At 41.2% G+C, this 14,200-nt stretch overlaps 1 protein-coding gene across 7 annotated transcripts in view; it reads left to right on the top strand.

Moving 5' to 3' along the window:
* rnf111.S (ring finger protein 111 S homeolog) overlaps positions 1-14,200 on the top strand; it is a 38,732-nt gene that overhangs the window by 4,617 nt on the left and 19,915 nt on the right. For 6 of the 7 annotated variants that reach the window (XM_041587732.1, XM_041587731.1, XM_041587735.1 and 3 more), the window contains 4 exon segments: positions 5,581-6,451; positions 7,670-7,796; positions 11,117-11,274; positions 12,813-12,983. In XM_041587732.1, the coding sequence (XP_041443666.1) occupies positions 5,647-6,451; positions 7,670-7,796; positions 11,117-11,274; positions 12,813-12,983 (1,261 nt within the window). In that variant the 5' untranslated portion in view covers positions 5,581-5,646. 7 annotated transcript variants of the gene reach the window in all.

Below are 14,200 nucleotides of genomic sequence, written 5' to 3'. Positions count from 1 at the left end.
CAAAACTAGCCTATTGGGTTTAATTAATGTTTACATCAATATAGTATAGCCAAAAATGTAATGTATAAAGACTAGAGTGACTGGATGTCTAACAGAACAGAACACTACTTCCTGCTTTGCAGCTTTCTTGGTTTCCACTGATTGGTTACCAGGCAGTAACCAATAACTGACTTGTGGGGGGCCACATAGGTCATAACTGTTGCTTTTGAATCTGAGTGCTAAGGATCAATTGCAAACTCTCTGAACAGTTATGTCCCATGTGCCCCCCCCCCTTCAAGTCACTGACTAAAGGTGGCCATACACGGGCCGATATAAGCTGCCGACAGACTGTGTCGGCAGCTTATTGGCCCGTGTATGGGGGCCCCCGACGGGCTTCCCCGATCGAGATCTGGCCGAAAGTCGGCCAGATCTCGATCGGATGGGACAGAAAATCCCGTCGGATCGCGGCCGCATCTGTTCGTTGATGCGGTCCCGTGATCCGACTGCCTGTTTACCGAATGCTAGGATCCGATCGTTGGGCCCTAGGGCCCACGATCGGATCTGCCCGATATTGCCCACCTCAAGGTGGGCATATCGGAGGGAGATCCGCTCGTATGGCGACATCGCCAAACGAGCGGATCTCCCTCCGATATTGCCCACCTCAAGGTCGCCAAACGAGCGGATCTATCCATGTATGGCCACCTTAACTCAGAGTTAAGGTGGCCATAGACGTTACAATTACGATCGTTCTTGGAAAAGATTTTTCCAAGAAAGATCGTTCGTTTCAATACACACGTGTAGAGCTGAATCGTCAGATATACAGGTAGATATACGGGAAGAAACAATTGGATTCTACCTGTAACTGACGATTCAGCACTAACAGTGGGCAATATTTGGGTCCCTTCAAAGGCACCCGATCAAAATTTTCCGTCCAGCCCGATCGATGAGCCGACCGATATCCAAGTCTTCTGCCGATATCGGTCGGCTCTGTTTCCACCATACACGCACCGAATAGTGGACGAAAATTTGTTTCGTACGATATTATCTGTGCGTCTATGGCCACCTTTAGAGAGCTGAAAATCAGGAAATTGTGTTATGTTATGTTTATTGCCCTACACATGTGCCCACTGTATGTTAGGAAATGTAAGGGGGAAGGAGGGTCCCCCCCAAAAAATGTACGCTATTTTTCATACTATCACCCTTTAAAAAGTAAGACGCCAGCGTTTTTTGGGACTTAGAAAAAATGTAAACTATTTTTGGACAAACTCCTATCTATTGTATTGAACTATTGTGTCTGACTTGGCGAAGTAAAGTCTGGCACAAGAGGTAACGTTTAGTAAAGTGCGCAAGTTAGTGAATTAGCGTAGTTACGTTCCCTTCGCTATCGCGCAACTTCGTCTGGCGTAAGGGTGCGAAGTAGCACTAGAGTAGCTCCACTTCGCTAGTGAATTTACGCCAGCACACGTTAGTAAATCGGCGAAGTAACGAAATGACAACACGCTGGCGAATTTGCGCTAGCGTTAGCCGATTCGCGCTTTAATAAATTTGCCCCATAGTGTTTTTAGTTTGTGTATATATCTATCATCTATCTCTGTCTATCTAATACTAACTTGTAGCAAACAAATGCAAATGTGTAGGGGAGGTTAATCCAAATGCTATTGCCATGTGAATTCCCCATCGCTGTTTTTGCAGCAGTCATGAAATAGTTTGAATGCCTTGCATATCCTTCTGAACCAGGGAAATCTGATGTGGGAGTGTGCAGGTGGGAATGTAAAGGAGAAGGGAGAGGTCTCACATCATTTTACAGTAGGCTTTATGTTGTAAACACTTTTCTGAAGGCAGGGGCATAAACTAAGCTAATGATACACTAAGTGCAGCCTTGACTTGTTTCTGCATGTGTGCTCCCATGCACTCTGCTGTGTTTCTGTGCACAGACTCTGTGTCTGTCAGTGTAGAAACACTGAGTGGATAGTTGCAGAAACATGCATTGTTTTGGTGTGATTACTACACCAATTCCTGCATCAAGGTGACTGACCAGTCTGAAGGCAAATTTCTGTTGGCATGGCTTGCCTGTAGGAGGCACGGAGAAGGAGTTCATTGAGTGTGAAGGAGAGGCAGTTTTTTTTTTCTGCAAACAACCTTAGACACTTAGTACAAGTACCATAGATTTGTGGAAAGGATATGATGCATTTTAGTTAAGAATTGTTCCAGCCATTATAGTTGGTGTAGTGACACATCTCTGGCCTCTTCAACACTTCTAACTAGTGATTTGCGGGATGGCTCAAAGCCTGCAGGTCAGGTGGGTTCTGCCCATTTTCCGCATGATGTTCTGCAGCCTTCTACCACCCCACTTCAGCCTTCTTGAGCTACTTTTACTTGTGCTGGTGTGCCCTGCACTCTTCTGTGATAATATAAACAGGGGAGTGCACTGGCATGAATGTTGGTGTTGCTGGACCCAGGTTAGGCTTGGTTACACATCACTAGTACTAACCTTTGTCCAGTTCAATGGGGAAGGCTAATTGAAATAGGAAACAGAGAAAGAAATCCAGAACAATTTAGAGTTGTGTTTGTGTAGGTGAGGCTCATTTACTTACCACATCACAGAATTCCCTGCAGCCAATTGTGTGACGTTGCATTTTTAACAGTTGTGGTCTGTGCCACTGACTTGTGACACACAAAGCAGATGGGCCAAAAGAATTGCCAAAATGCATTAGTCTATGGGCTTCAAATATTTTTTGGTATTTTTTAGTGTATATGTACTGTTGTCCTGCAATGGTAAAAACGATTTGGTTGCTTGAGCAACACTACTATAGTTTATATAGCAAGCTGTGTTACACAGTAGGTCATTGAATTAGCGGTAAATGCCACAGGCTGAATAGCAGTTTAAGGAGAAGGAAAGGCTTGCAGCACTTGGGGGTGCCAAATGTTAGGTGCCCCAAGTGATTGTATTGACTTACGTAAAACCCCCGGGCCGGTGTTCCTATCGGACAAAAACTGCACCGCCCCGAGGTTATACCAGTGAGCACCACGTAGCGATCTTCTTCCGTCTTCCTCCTCCTTAGCGCAGCTTTGCATACGCAGTAAAATGAAATTGTAGTATACTGTAGTATTGATACCTTTTAAAGGTTTCATGTCAATTTTAGGGCCAGGGCACACAGAGCATTGGCTCTTTTGCTCTCCGCCTACACCCTTCCCCAGCTCTGTTGATTTGCACCAAAAAGTGCAGCATCCACTTGCATGCAGGCACACTGAGCGTAGGTTGAAATTGATACCTGCTTTTGCATTTTCTGGTGACCTTTGCTCCATGTGACTACACGCAAGTGGAAGTTGTACAATTTTAGGTTGTCCCCTCACTCCAATATGTATTTGGGTTCTTCTCAACAGAGTAATGGCACCGTCCAGGCCACAGCACTTCAAAGATCAGCATAAAATAAACTTTGGAGAACCACAGCGAATTCAGTGTGTTTATTCCATCACAACATGTTTCGGATAAACCTATCCTTCATCAGGTGCTAGCATATATGTTTAGCTGAAACAAATGGAAGTTGCACTTTTCGGTGCAGTAGAGCAGTGGAGACAACGCTCAGTGTGCCTTAAGGCTCAGTGGCACGACAAGTTTTCTTTGTTTATTTCGTTTATTTTGTTTAATATTACTATATACATTAAAAAATTAAAGGCTGATGCCAGAAGTGTGGAAGTCTAGGCAAAATCCTTTCTCTGGTGCAGACACAAGGAGCAGGCCAAAAATCACAGCTGGCATTACCTATACTATGATTTATACATCTTCTGTTTTATAGTACTGCAGAATATGTCGGCTCTTTATCAATTATGTGGAATTTATTATTATCATTTATTTATATAGCGCCAGCATATTTAGCAGCACTGTAAAGTTAATGTGTTTATACAACTAAATCACATTAATTACATACATAGAACATATGGAGTTGCACAGATCAGAACCAATACGGTACAAAAGGTGATGAAGGCCCTGTGCAAAAGAGCTTACAATCTAAATCTGTATGTGGTATTGCATTTGGTAGCTAAGCAGAGTGAGGGTAGGCTTCTCTAAAGAAGTGCCTATTAAGAGATCTTTTGAAAGCAGAAAGGTTGGGAGAAAGTCAGACAGACCGTGGGAGAGAACGCAAGAGGAGGGGTGCAGGCAAAGTCTTGGATGTGAGGAGGTAATGTGAGAAGAGTTGAGTAGTAGGTCAGTAGAGGAGCGTAATAAGCGGTTGGGTGAGTATATAGAGATGAGTTCAGAGATGTAGGATGGAGCAGAGTTATGAACTGCTTTGAATGTCAGGGTCATTAATTTGAATTTTATTCTTAAAGGTAGCAGAAGCCAGTGTAGGGATTGACAGAATGGCGAGGCAGAGGAGGAGCTGTTGCTGAGGTGTATGAGCCTCGCGGTAGTGTTCATTATGGACTGGAGAGGTGACAGACTCTGGAGGGGAAGGCCAATTAATAATTACAGTAGTCTAGACGTGATATGACGAGAGAGTGAATAAGAATTTTGGCAGCATCTTGGGTGATTAATAATCGTATTTTGGATATTTTCCTTAGGTGGTAGTGACATGATTTAATAAGTGACTGGATATGGGTGCAAAGGACAGGGCAAAATCTAGGATAACAAGAAAATTCACTGGCACATAGGTGATGCTAGCAGGATAAACCTTGCTAATTTATTAAGTTTATTGCAGCATGCAGCGTTTCGGTGTGACCCCCTTTATCAAGATCCGTTGGAAGTGGGGACAACGATTCCTCCATTGCTGTGCACCAGGTATTGCCGTTCTTGTAGGCCATGGTGTGCGAGTGCAACCTGATTACTTCCCAGAATCTAGCATAACCCAAAGGCACCGGGCCTGGGGAGATGGGGTGATAGTGGAATTGTTAGCTATGATGGATACTTCCGGGATGTTAATGGTATTAGTTGGAGGGAAGAGAACCATTTCCATTTTAGAGAGGTTTAATTTAAGGTAGCGTTGTGACGTCAAAGTAGAGATAGCGAGCAGGCAGGAGGAGACCTGAGTTAGGAGTTCTGGGTTGAGATCAGGTGATGAGAGATAGATCTGAGTGTCATCAGCATAGAGCTGTTAGTGGAAACCATACTAGATGATTAGTTTGCTGAGGGAGGAAGTATAGAGGGAGAATAATAAGGGGCCCAGGACAGAGCCTTGAGGAACCCCAACAGAAAGAGGAAGGTGAGAAGATGCTACTCCATTGTAGGACATTGAAGGAACAATGGTACCTGTAGATATTGCATGTGTTTGCTTTCTCTATGTTCTTTGGGAAGTCTTATGGGTTTTTACTGTTCCTGTCTCTGCCTTTTCCACACCATTCAGTCTGAACACCTTCAATGATAATAGAATAGACCCCAAAACCCAAGGGTGTATTTTATTCTGTCACATGTGCACAATAGTGAAAATTGCAGACCTGACTGCTCATGTTGTTGTTCCGACAGCCTCAAGGGACCACAGAAAGCTTTCAGAACTGTAATGATTACCCAGGCTGGTACAACATTCAGAGAAATGGAGCACCAGCCTGTGGTTAAAGGATGATGATCGTTATATATATATTTTTTTCTTTTTTTTTTTTTTGTAGCCAGCCGAGAAATCCTTCTGCTAATTTGTGATATTCTAAACATATGAATCTTTTTGAAAAGCGGATATGAAGAGTGAGGTTTCTTCAGATGCACCAAAGAGACAGGAGAACTTTAAAGGGGTGCTCCTGAACCCAGAGACTATTGGAGCCTCTAAGAGCTTTCCTAAAGAAGTGGAAATGATTGCCAGCAAGGTCAGCAATGAGTTTAACCACTTGTGCAGTGATACCAATAAACAACAAAGTGACTTAAATAGCAATGGAACTGAGCAAGACAAAAGCCTTGTGGTTCATAAAAAAAGGAAAAGCCAGCAGGCTGGCACATCTTATGCTCAAAGCTGTGAGGTTAAGGAATACCAGAGACTGTTAAGGCTTCAGCCTAAAAGTGATGAGGACAATGATTCTTCTTTTAGTGACTGTATCTCTTCACCTTCATCAAGCTCACATTTTGGTGACTCAGACACTATGACTTCTGATGAGGACAAGGACAACCCTTTAAGTAGTGTAAATTCCACTCCTAGAACTCAAAGTGCAAGGGCCCAGAAGTGGCCCCGTCCTCACACAGACTCTGTATCTAGTTTGCTTATGAAGCGTCCTTGCTACCAAGTCAGCTCTCTTAGGAGGCCTCTGCACCGTAAAAGGTTTGTGAAAAATGTCTCGTCTCAGAGAACACAGAAACAAAAAGAGCGTATGATGCTACAGAGGAAAAAGAGGGAAGTGCTTGCCAGGCAGAAATATGCCTTACTTCCTAGCTCAAGCAGCTCTAGTGAGAATGATCTTAGCAGTGAGTCGTCCTCCAGCTCTTCTACTGAAGGAGAAGACTTATTTGTGTCTACTGGGGAAAATCGCCAAGATGGTACAACTCTGCCTTCAGGTAAGAAACAAGTTCTAGATCAGCTTTTCACTGTTTGATTCTTTAACGTATCTTCATGCTTATGGTTCACAGTTGGAGTGATTCCATATAAGCATTCTTTTAAATGTGGCTTTACAGCTTCCATGGTAGTCACTGTTCTAATTCTGCTTAGAGGGGTAGCCTGACCAGAGCCACAATTTGAACATCATAGAAAATGGTAATGACGTTTATGACATCTGCATTGTATTAGGGCATAGTAAAATGAACAGTCCAGAATATTGAATGTTTGGATTTTTACCCCCAGCTTGATGAAAACCTTAATTAGTTCTTTCATATAATGGTTTTGTCTGGCAACTTTTTGAAATAGTTATGGGTGTGTCCCCTTTTCTTTAATGGAAGCTGCTAGGCAATGATAAACTGCTTCTGCCTTGCAAAATCTATGGGTTGATTTAAGCCATGGCACTATATCCCCTCCAGACCGTAGTAATTGGTTTTTTGGATCCTGATAAAATTGTCCATTGTTTGTGTTCTAAGAACCTTACATTGTAAGTGCCATTGTGACAGGGTGTTTAGCCATGAGGCAAGGTCACTACATTGCTGATTCTAGTAACGTATAAGTCCATGGCTAATTTTAAGGCATGGCACACTGGGTGTACGTCCCAATTCTTGATCTGCTCCTATATTGGGCTGATAATGCATACTTTCACATTTTGGTGGCCAACCCCTTCTCGGTGTAGCTGCATTGTCTCTGTCCATGTAACTACCCACAGAAGCATATAGAAGCGGATACACTTCTCTCAACCTTCCTACAAAACGCAAGTGGAGTAAGTGGGCCCTTACCCTAAGATTTTTTTTTTAATAACAGAGTAGACTTATGGCACAGAGATTTTCTTTCTCTGCACTCTTGGGACACATGGAATTATCGTCTACCTGTTCCTCGAGGAGAAACGACAGAAGAGGAAATAGATCATGTCAGATGCAGTTTTCTGCCAACAGGAGCACCAGCTTGGGGTATCTGCTAAGCAATTATTACTGTGGGGTGCCCAACATTTTGGTAACTGTGATCTAAAGTTGCAGATCATAAATTAAATATGTTTTTTTCACGTTATTCTGGTTGTCCAGGTGCATAGCAACTACTTCTTAAATGACAAACCGCAGATATGACATGTCGTTTTGTTACATGACTGCTTTTACAATGATGCTTTAACATGCTCCCATGTTTTTTGATTCTCTTCCTAGGTGGAATGGACGAGGATGTTGTCGTCATTGAGGCTTCTTCTACCCCTCAAGTCACTGCTAATGAAGAAATAAATGTTACCTCAACTGACAGTGAAGTAGAAATTGTGACAGTCGGTGAAACATATAGGTGGGATTTGTTTTGATTTTTTTTTTTCATTCCATGCCTACTATTTACTTTGCAGTGTTGTGTATTATGCTCAAAGCATCTAGTGAACATTCTTCTCCTTTCTTATTGGGTGCACGTGGGCAAGGCTTAATTTACATACTAAACAAGTTAGCCCCAGCACTCTCGATATATAACCCCCTGAAAAAATATTCTTGCACAACTCAACTGTAACTTTTAAAAAAAAAAAAAGACACTTTTGGTTACAAAGTGAAAATGTCTTTTTTTAAGAAAGTTGCAGTTCAGTTGTGCAAGAATATTTTTTCAGGTGGTTATATATCGAGAGTGCTGGGGCTAACTTTTTTAGTATGTAAATTAAGCCTTGCCCACAGGCACCCAATAAGAAAGGTGTGGAGCGGCATTTCAGCATGTTTCATTTTATACAACGTTATATTTTGGGGAGGTGGCTCTCCTTAAATGCTCGTACCTCCCAACCCCCCGCCCAATGGTGTCTTTGGAAGAGATCATGCTAAATTAATAGAAAAGCAGGTATGGTCTTTCTCCCCCCAAAGGTAACACTTTATTTTTTCACTTAGGATAGGACTGACGTATGGACACTGCCTTGACGGGCCGCGTCTGCTTATGCATCCTTTGTACAAACTTTGTAACTAAAAGTGTTGTAAATAAGTCAATGGCAGTCTGTGATATGTGCTGGAATTAGCCCAGAAATCTGACTTTCAGACTTTTCTGGCCAAAATCTGAAAAAGCACGATAAAATCAAGCGATTTGGGGAAAAAATTCTGAAAAAATAGTACGGTTTGAATTTTCTCTCGATTTTTTTTTTTTTTCATGTTTTTCCCTGATCTGATTAAATTGTGATTTATTAATAATAAATAAGATCCAAATGTGGATTCTAGTTTGGTCTGACTTTTTCGATAAGCCGATCCCCCCCAGGAGAGAGTGGAGAGAGTTTTAGCAGCACTAATTCTCAGCTTTAATAGTAGGTATCTCGAAAAAGAAAACATTTAAAGTAAGAAAGAGAAATTATGGAAATGTTTTTTATGATTCTTTCTGTTAAAATATTGTCTGAAAGATGAATATCCCCTTTAAAATGGTGGCACAGCACTTGGATAAAAAGAACACTGAGCTGTTTGTACAACCCCTTTAAAATACAAATGGACTACTTTAAAAATATGAAAATTCGAATTTGAATACATTTAAAAGGTGTTGTTCACCCTTAAATTAACTTAGTATGGAGTAGGCAGTTGTATTTTGCCACTGTCTTCAGCTGGTCTTCATTTTTTTATGTTTTTGTAATTTTTTTTTTTTTTGTGCAGCAGCTCTCCAGTTTGAAGCTTCCGTTAACAAGACTGAATTATGATTAGGAAAAGGCCTGAATATAACGATTAAGAAATATATAAAAAAAAAACAAAACAGAATTTTAGCCTCATAGAGCAGCAGATTTTTGATAACAGGTTTAGTGATTCATGTTTCAAGCCGGCAGAAGGCAAATAATTGATTTAAAAAAAAAAAGTTTTAAGAATAGGACATTTATAACATACTAGACATTAAGCCCGTTAAATTAACGGGCGCTAGAACATATATAGTCAAACATTTATAAAAACAGAATTGTTCTAGGTTGGCGAACGGCAACGTATTTACGTTTTTCAGACTATCACCCACAATGGTAAAACACACCACAGCGTAAGGGTGCGAAGTTGCGCGTCTACGTCGCTAGCGTAAATGTGCCAGAGACGGTCCGTGGGGCACATGCGTAGTAGCGCAATCCCACGGACACAGGGACTGAACGCAGAGATACTTCAACTTTATTATATAAGGATAAAGTTGAAGTGTCTCTGCGTCCAGTCCCTGTGTCCGTGGGATTGCGCTACTGCGCATGTGCCCCACGGGACGCAGAGACACTTCAACTTATAACGTCACAATCAGCCATTAGCTCCTCAGCTTCACGCCTCCCCTTCCATTTCCTGGTCACGTGGCTGCGCCGTCCAACGTACGGCACGTCCAATCAGGCTGACGATATCACGTGGTGCCGCCCCCGTCTCCCTCCCTTGCCCAACTGGCTGCTATATCCCGGCATCCCTTGCGCCCGCCTCTTTCTCTTTCCGGTAACCAAGATGTCTAAGAGAGGTGAGGGCTGAGCGCTTGTGACTTAAATCCGTCGTCATCTGCCGCTTTGTTCGCGTTGCTGATGGCTGAAATGATGTGAGGCCTCTTTCTGTTCCCCACTCTCTCCCCTCGTGACCATGTCCATATGAGCGATAGTGGGAAGTCTGGGAGCTGCGGGGAAACCTTAAATGTCCTGGGAATCTCTTGCTGATGTTCTGAGGGGAAGCCATGTTTTATCTACCGTCACATTTCTCTTACATTCATGGGCTACAGTGACTTTATATTGACTGGGTGTAGATATATATATATATATATATATATATATATATATATTTGTTATTGTGTGTAATGTGTGTGTGCATAATTATGTTTGTGTGTGTGTGTGTGTATACACACACACCAGCGGGCCCCGGGCCCCCCAGTGCGACCCTGCTCCAGGGCCCCCCCGCCCCCCTACTGCGCCGCACCGAGTTCGGCCGCCGCCATGCGCATGCGGCGCTTCTCGTGCGCATGCGCGAGCGGCGCTTCTCGTGCGCATGCGCGAGCGGCGCTTCTCGTGCGCATGCGCGAGCAGCGATGCGCATCGGTGAATTCTTTTTCTCCAAAATTTTTATATGTAGAGGGGGTCTGGCCCGGCACTGCAAGGGAGGGAGACAGGGGGGCGGCACCACATGATGTCGTCAGCCTGATTGGACGTGTCGTACGTTGGACGGCGCAGCCAATGGAAGTGGAGGCGTGAAGCTGAGGAGCTGATTGTGACGTTATAATTTGAAGTGTCTCTGCGTCCTGTGGGGTACATGCGCAGTAGCGCAATCCCACGGACACAGGGACTGGACGCAGAGACACTTCAACTTTATTATATAGGACTACAGGTATTCCTTAACTTGAAGTTGAACTACGCCTTGAAGTATAGTTTTATACAGAATATTTAATAGTTCTGTCTAAGAATAGATAAATAGCCAATGATAAATTCATTCAGTCGTCTTTGGAGGCTAGAATTCCTTTGGTTCACAACAGAGAGTTAGAAGTTGAAATGTGAGTATTGTTAGTTTAACACTCATTTCAGACATAGAAGATGTACAGCAAACATGTATACTTCTAAATTCTAAACACCCTTGTTAAAAATACAAGTTTTCACTGTTGTATGAAGTTTGTATGTGGTTTGCAAAAAAAAAAAAACGTATTGCTTAAATATGGATACTTGTACTGCATTTTAGATCCCGTGCCACCCTACGACACCCCCGATCTCATTGGGGCCAAAACTCCCAGTCTGGAAGAACACAAGAGCAGAGGACTCGCAATAGGGTGTCCACCGTAATACAGCCTCTGAGGCAAAACACAACTGAAGTTGTTGACCTCACTGTAGATGAAGATGGTACGAGTGATGGGATTTATTAGTCATCTTTATACATTTTCATGAAATTATTTTTGTATTATTAGACATTAAATTTATTTCCATAATGATTTTGTGCATAATGCACTTCTACATTAAATTAAGTTCTCTTTAGAGAGTATTCTCCTGCTGTGAGAATGAACAGGAAATATGGAACCCCTTAATTAGTAGCTAATTAATAGTTATATGCCGAGGTCTGACTGTGGTCAGAAATAATTACACAATATAAGAAAAAAGAGAAAAGAACCCCACATATAACCAATAAAAATATAAAGTAATCCCTAGATAGACGTGTGTTGCCAATGTAGTAAAGAATGAGTTAATTAAAAAGAAGTGAGTGCCAATTAGGGCATGTATCAATTCATTTTAATAACAAATATATACTTAATCAGCTGAATCAAGAGGAGTCCATTGATTTAAAATCGGTGCTTATTAATAAATAAGGTAAGATCCAATAAATTCATTAAAAATTAAGACTAAAAAGCAATTACCAATGGATCTATCCCTTATCAGTATAATTGATCACAATAAATTTATATGGTGCAATTCCTAAGTGAGTAAAGTGCTAGCTTGCCCTAAGCTTATAGAGAGAGCTGAGTAACTCTAAATTGCCTCAAATCCACGGCAATTTAGAGTTCAGCAAAATGTGTTGGCGTTCTCCCTATTTGTAACTTAATTTTTAACTTATTCTCTCTTAGCATCTGTTCGGTCGAGAGTCATAGGTGGCGTGAGGTTTGATATTTTCTTGGCTTAATCCATCATTACCTTCAATCTTCATTGCTTCCTTCATTTCTAAGGGGCCGTGGATTTGTGGCTTTTTAGGGTACTCGGCTCTCTTTAAGCTTAGAGCAAGCTAACGTATCAAGGCCACAGTCCCGGTTACCCTGTCCTGCCTCCTTCTTTGTGGTGTCCCAGGCCTTAGAAAACAATCAGGCAGTTAGCTTTTGGGACAGCTCCACCTCTATCCAAATTTTCCTATTTTCTTAGCAAACCTTTTCTATGGATTGAAGCCATGTTTTTATTTTATCAACCTACCCACATTTTTGGTCATTAACATTATAATTACATTTTTAGGTATTTCATGAAATTTTAAGTAATCCTTATTATTTATTGCACTAGCACTTTACTCACTTAGGAATTGCACCATATCAACTTATTGTGATCATTTATACTGATAAGGGATAGATCCATTGGTAATTGCTTTTTAGTCTTCATTTTTAATGAATTTATTGGATCTTACCTTATTTATTAATAAGCACCGATTTTAAATCAATTGACTCCTCTTTTGATTCAGTTGATTAAGTATATATTTGTTATTAAAATGAATTGATACATGCCCTAATTGGCACTCGCTTCTCTTTAATTAATTAATTCTTTACTACCTTGGCAACATACGTCTATCTAGGGATTACTTTATATTTTTATTGGTTATATGTGGGGTTCTTTTCTCTTTTTTCTTATATTCTCCTGCTGTAACAGGTTGACGTTTATTATAGCTTTGCTACCTTTCTGTTGGTTAGATCCCACCGTTGTGCCAACTACCTCTGGCAGAGTGGAGTCCCAGCCTGTCAGCATTGTTTCCAGTCTTACCTCTACCTCAGAGCCGGCCTCTGATTCTATGTCGGGCCTCATGGGATCTGCAGTACCTGAAATCCCTGCCATCCCTCCAAATACTGTGGGCACCATAGCAGGTAAGTTGATTCTGAAACATAGCAGAAGGGTTTGTTTGCTGGAGCTTTGTCTCTTTACACAGTCGGCAATACTCAATCAGTCAAATTTTATCATCATATCCTTGGTATTATTTAGACTGAGCGTTAAATTTTAAGAGCAAGAAGAGATAAACAAAGACAGAGCAAGCAACGGGTATGTAAGTTTGTGGAACTTCATTCATCTATGTAAATTTTCATATAATTTAAAAATAAATCATTTTACCTCAGTAAGATTAGATTAACAAAGTGTGTTGCGTTTGGAAGTACCGTAGTGATCCCCAACCAGTTGCTCGTCAGCAACATGTTACTCTCCAACCCTTTGAATGTTGCTCCCAGTGGCCTCAAAGCAGCTGCTTATTTTTGAATTCCAGGCTTGTTGGCAAGTTTTGGTTGCATAAAAACCATGTGTACTGCCAAACAGAGTCTCCTGTAGTCTGCTAGTCCACACAGAGGCACTAAATGATCAATCGCAATCCTTCTTTTGTACCACCCAGGAACATTTTCCATGATTGTGCTGCTGCTTGTCTCTTTTTACATTTGAATGTTGCTCACAGGTAAAAAAAGGTTGGGGACCTGATGTAGACTGATATTCTGAGACAATTTGCAGTTGGTTTTAATTTTTTATTTTTATATAATTTGTGTTTTTTAAATAAATTTTACATTTTATTCAGCAGTTCTCCTGTTTGCAGTATTAGCAGTTTGGTTGCTAGGGTCCAAATTACCCTAGCAACTTAGCACCAATTTGGATAAGAAAGTGGAGTATAAATAGAAACATGAATAAAGAGTAACAATATCAATACATTTGAAGCCTTACAGAGCATTTCTTTTATGATGGGGTTAGCGAGCTGGAAAGCGTCAGAAGAAGGCAAATAATTAAAAAAAATTAGAAGAATTACAGAATGATGTCCAATTGAAAAGTTGCGTTGAAATAGTCATTCTATAACATACTAAAAGTTAAAACTTCAAAGTGAACCACCCCTTACAGGTTTGAGTAGCAAACAAATAATTTGATACCTTGTTGACCTGCATGGATTCAAAAACTTTTGTGAATAGGCTTTACTATGTATGTATGTCGTCCTATAATAAAAACCTAAAAGCAGCACACTTTTTATTTCACTAATGTATCTATACATGAGCATTTCCTTGTGGAAAGGCCTTCCATTCTTGGTCTGCTCAATATGGTTTAGGCAAAGCAAGAA

This window comes from Xenopus laevis, chromosome 3S (genome assembly GCF_017654675.1).
Source record: "Xenopus laevis strain J_2021 chromosome 3S, Xenopus_laevis_v10.1, whole genome shotgun sequence".
Lineage (NCBI taxonomy): Eukaryota > Metazoa > Chordata > Amphibia > Anura > Pipidae > Xenopus > Xenopus laevis.
Note: the sequence above shows the minus strand (reverse complement) of the source record. Positions and strands in the feature narration are given on the sequence as shown.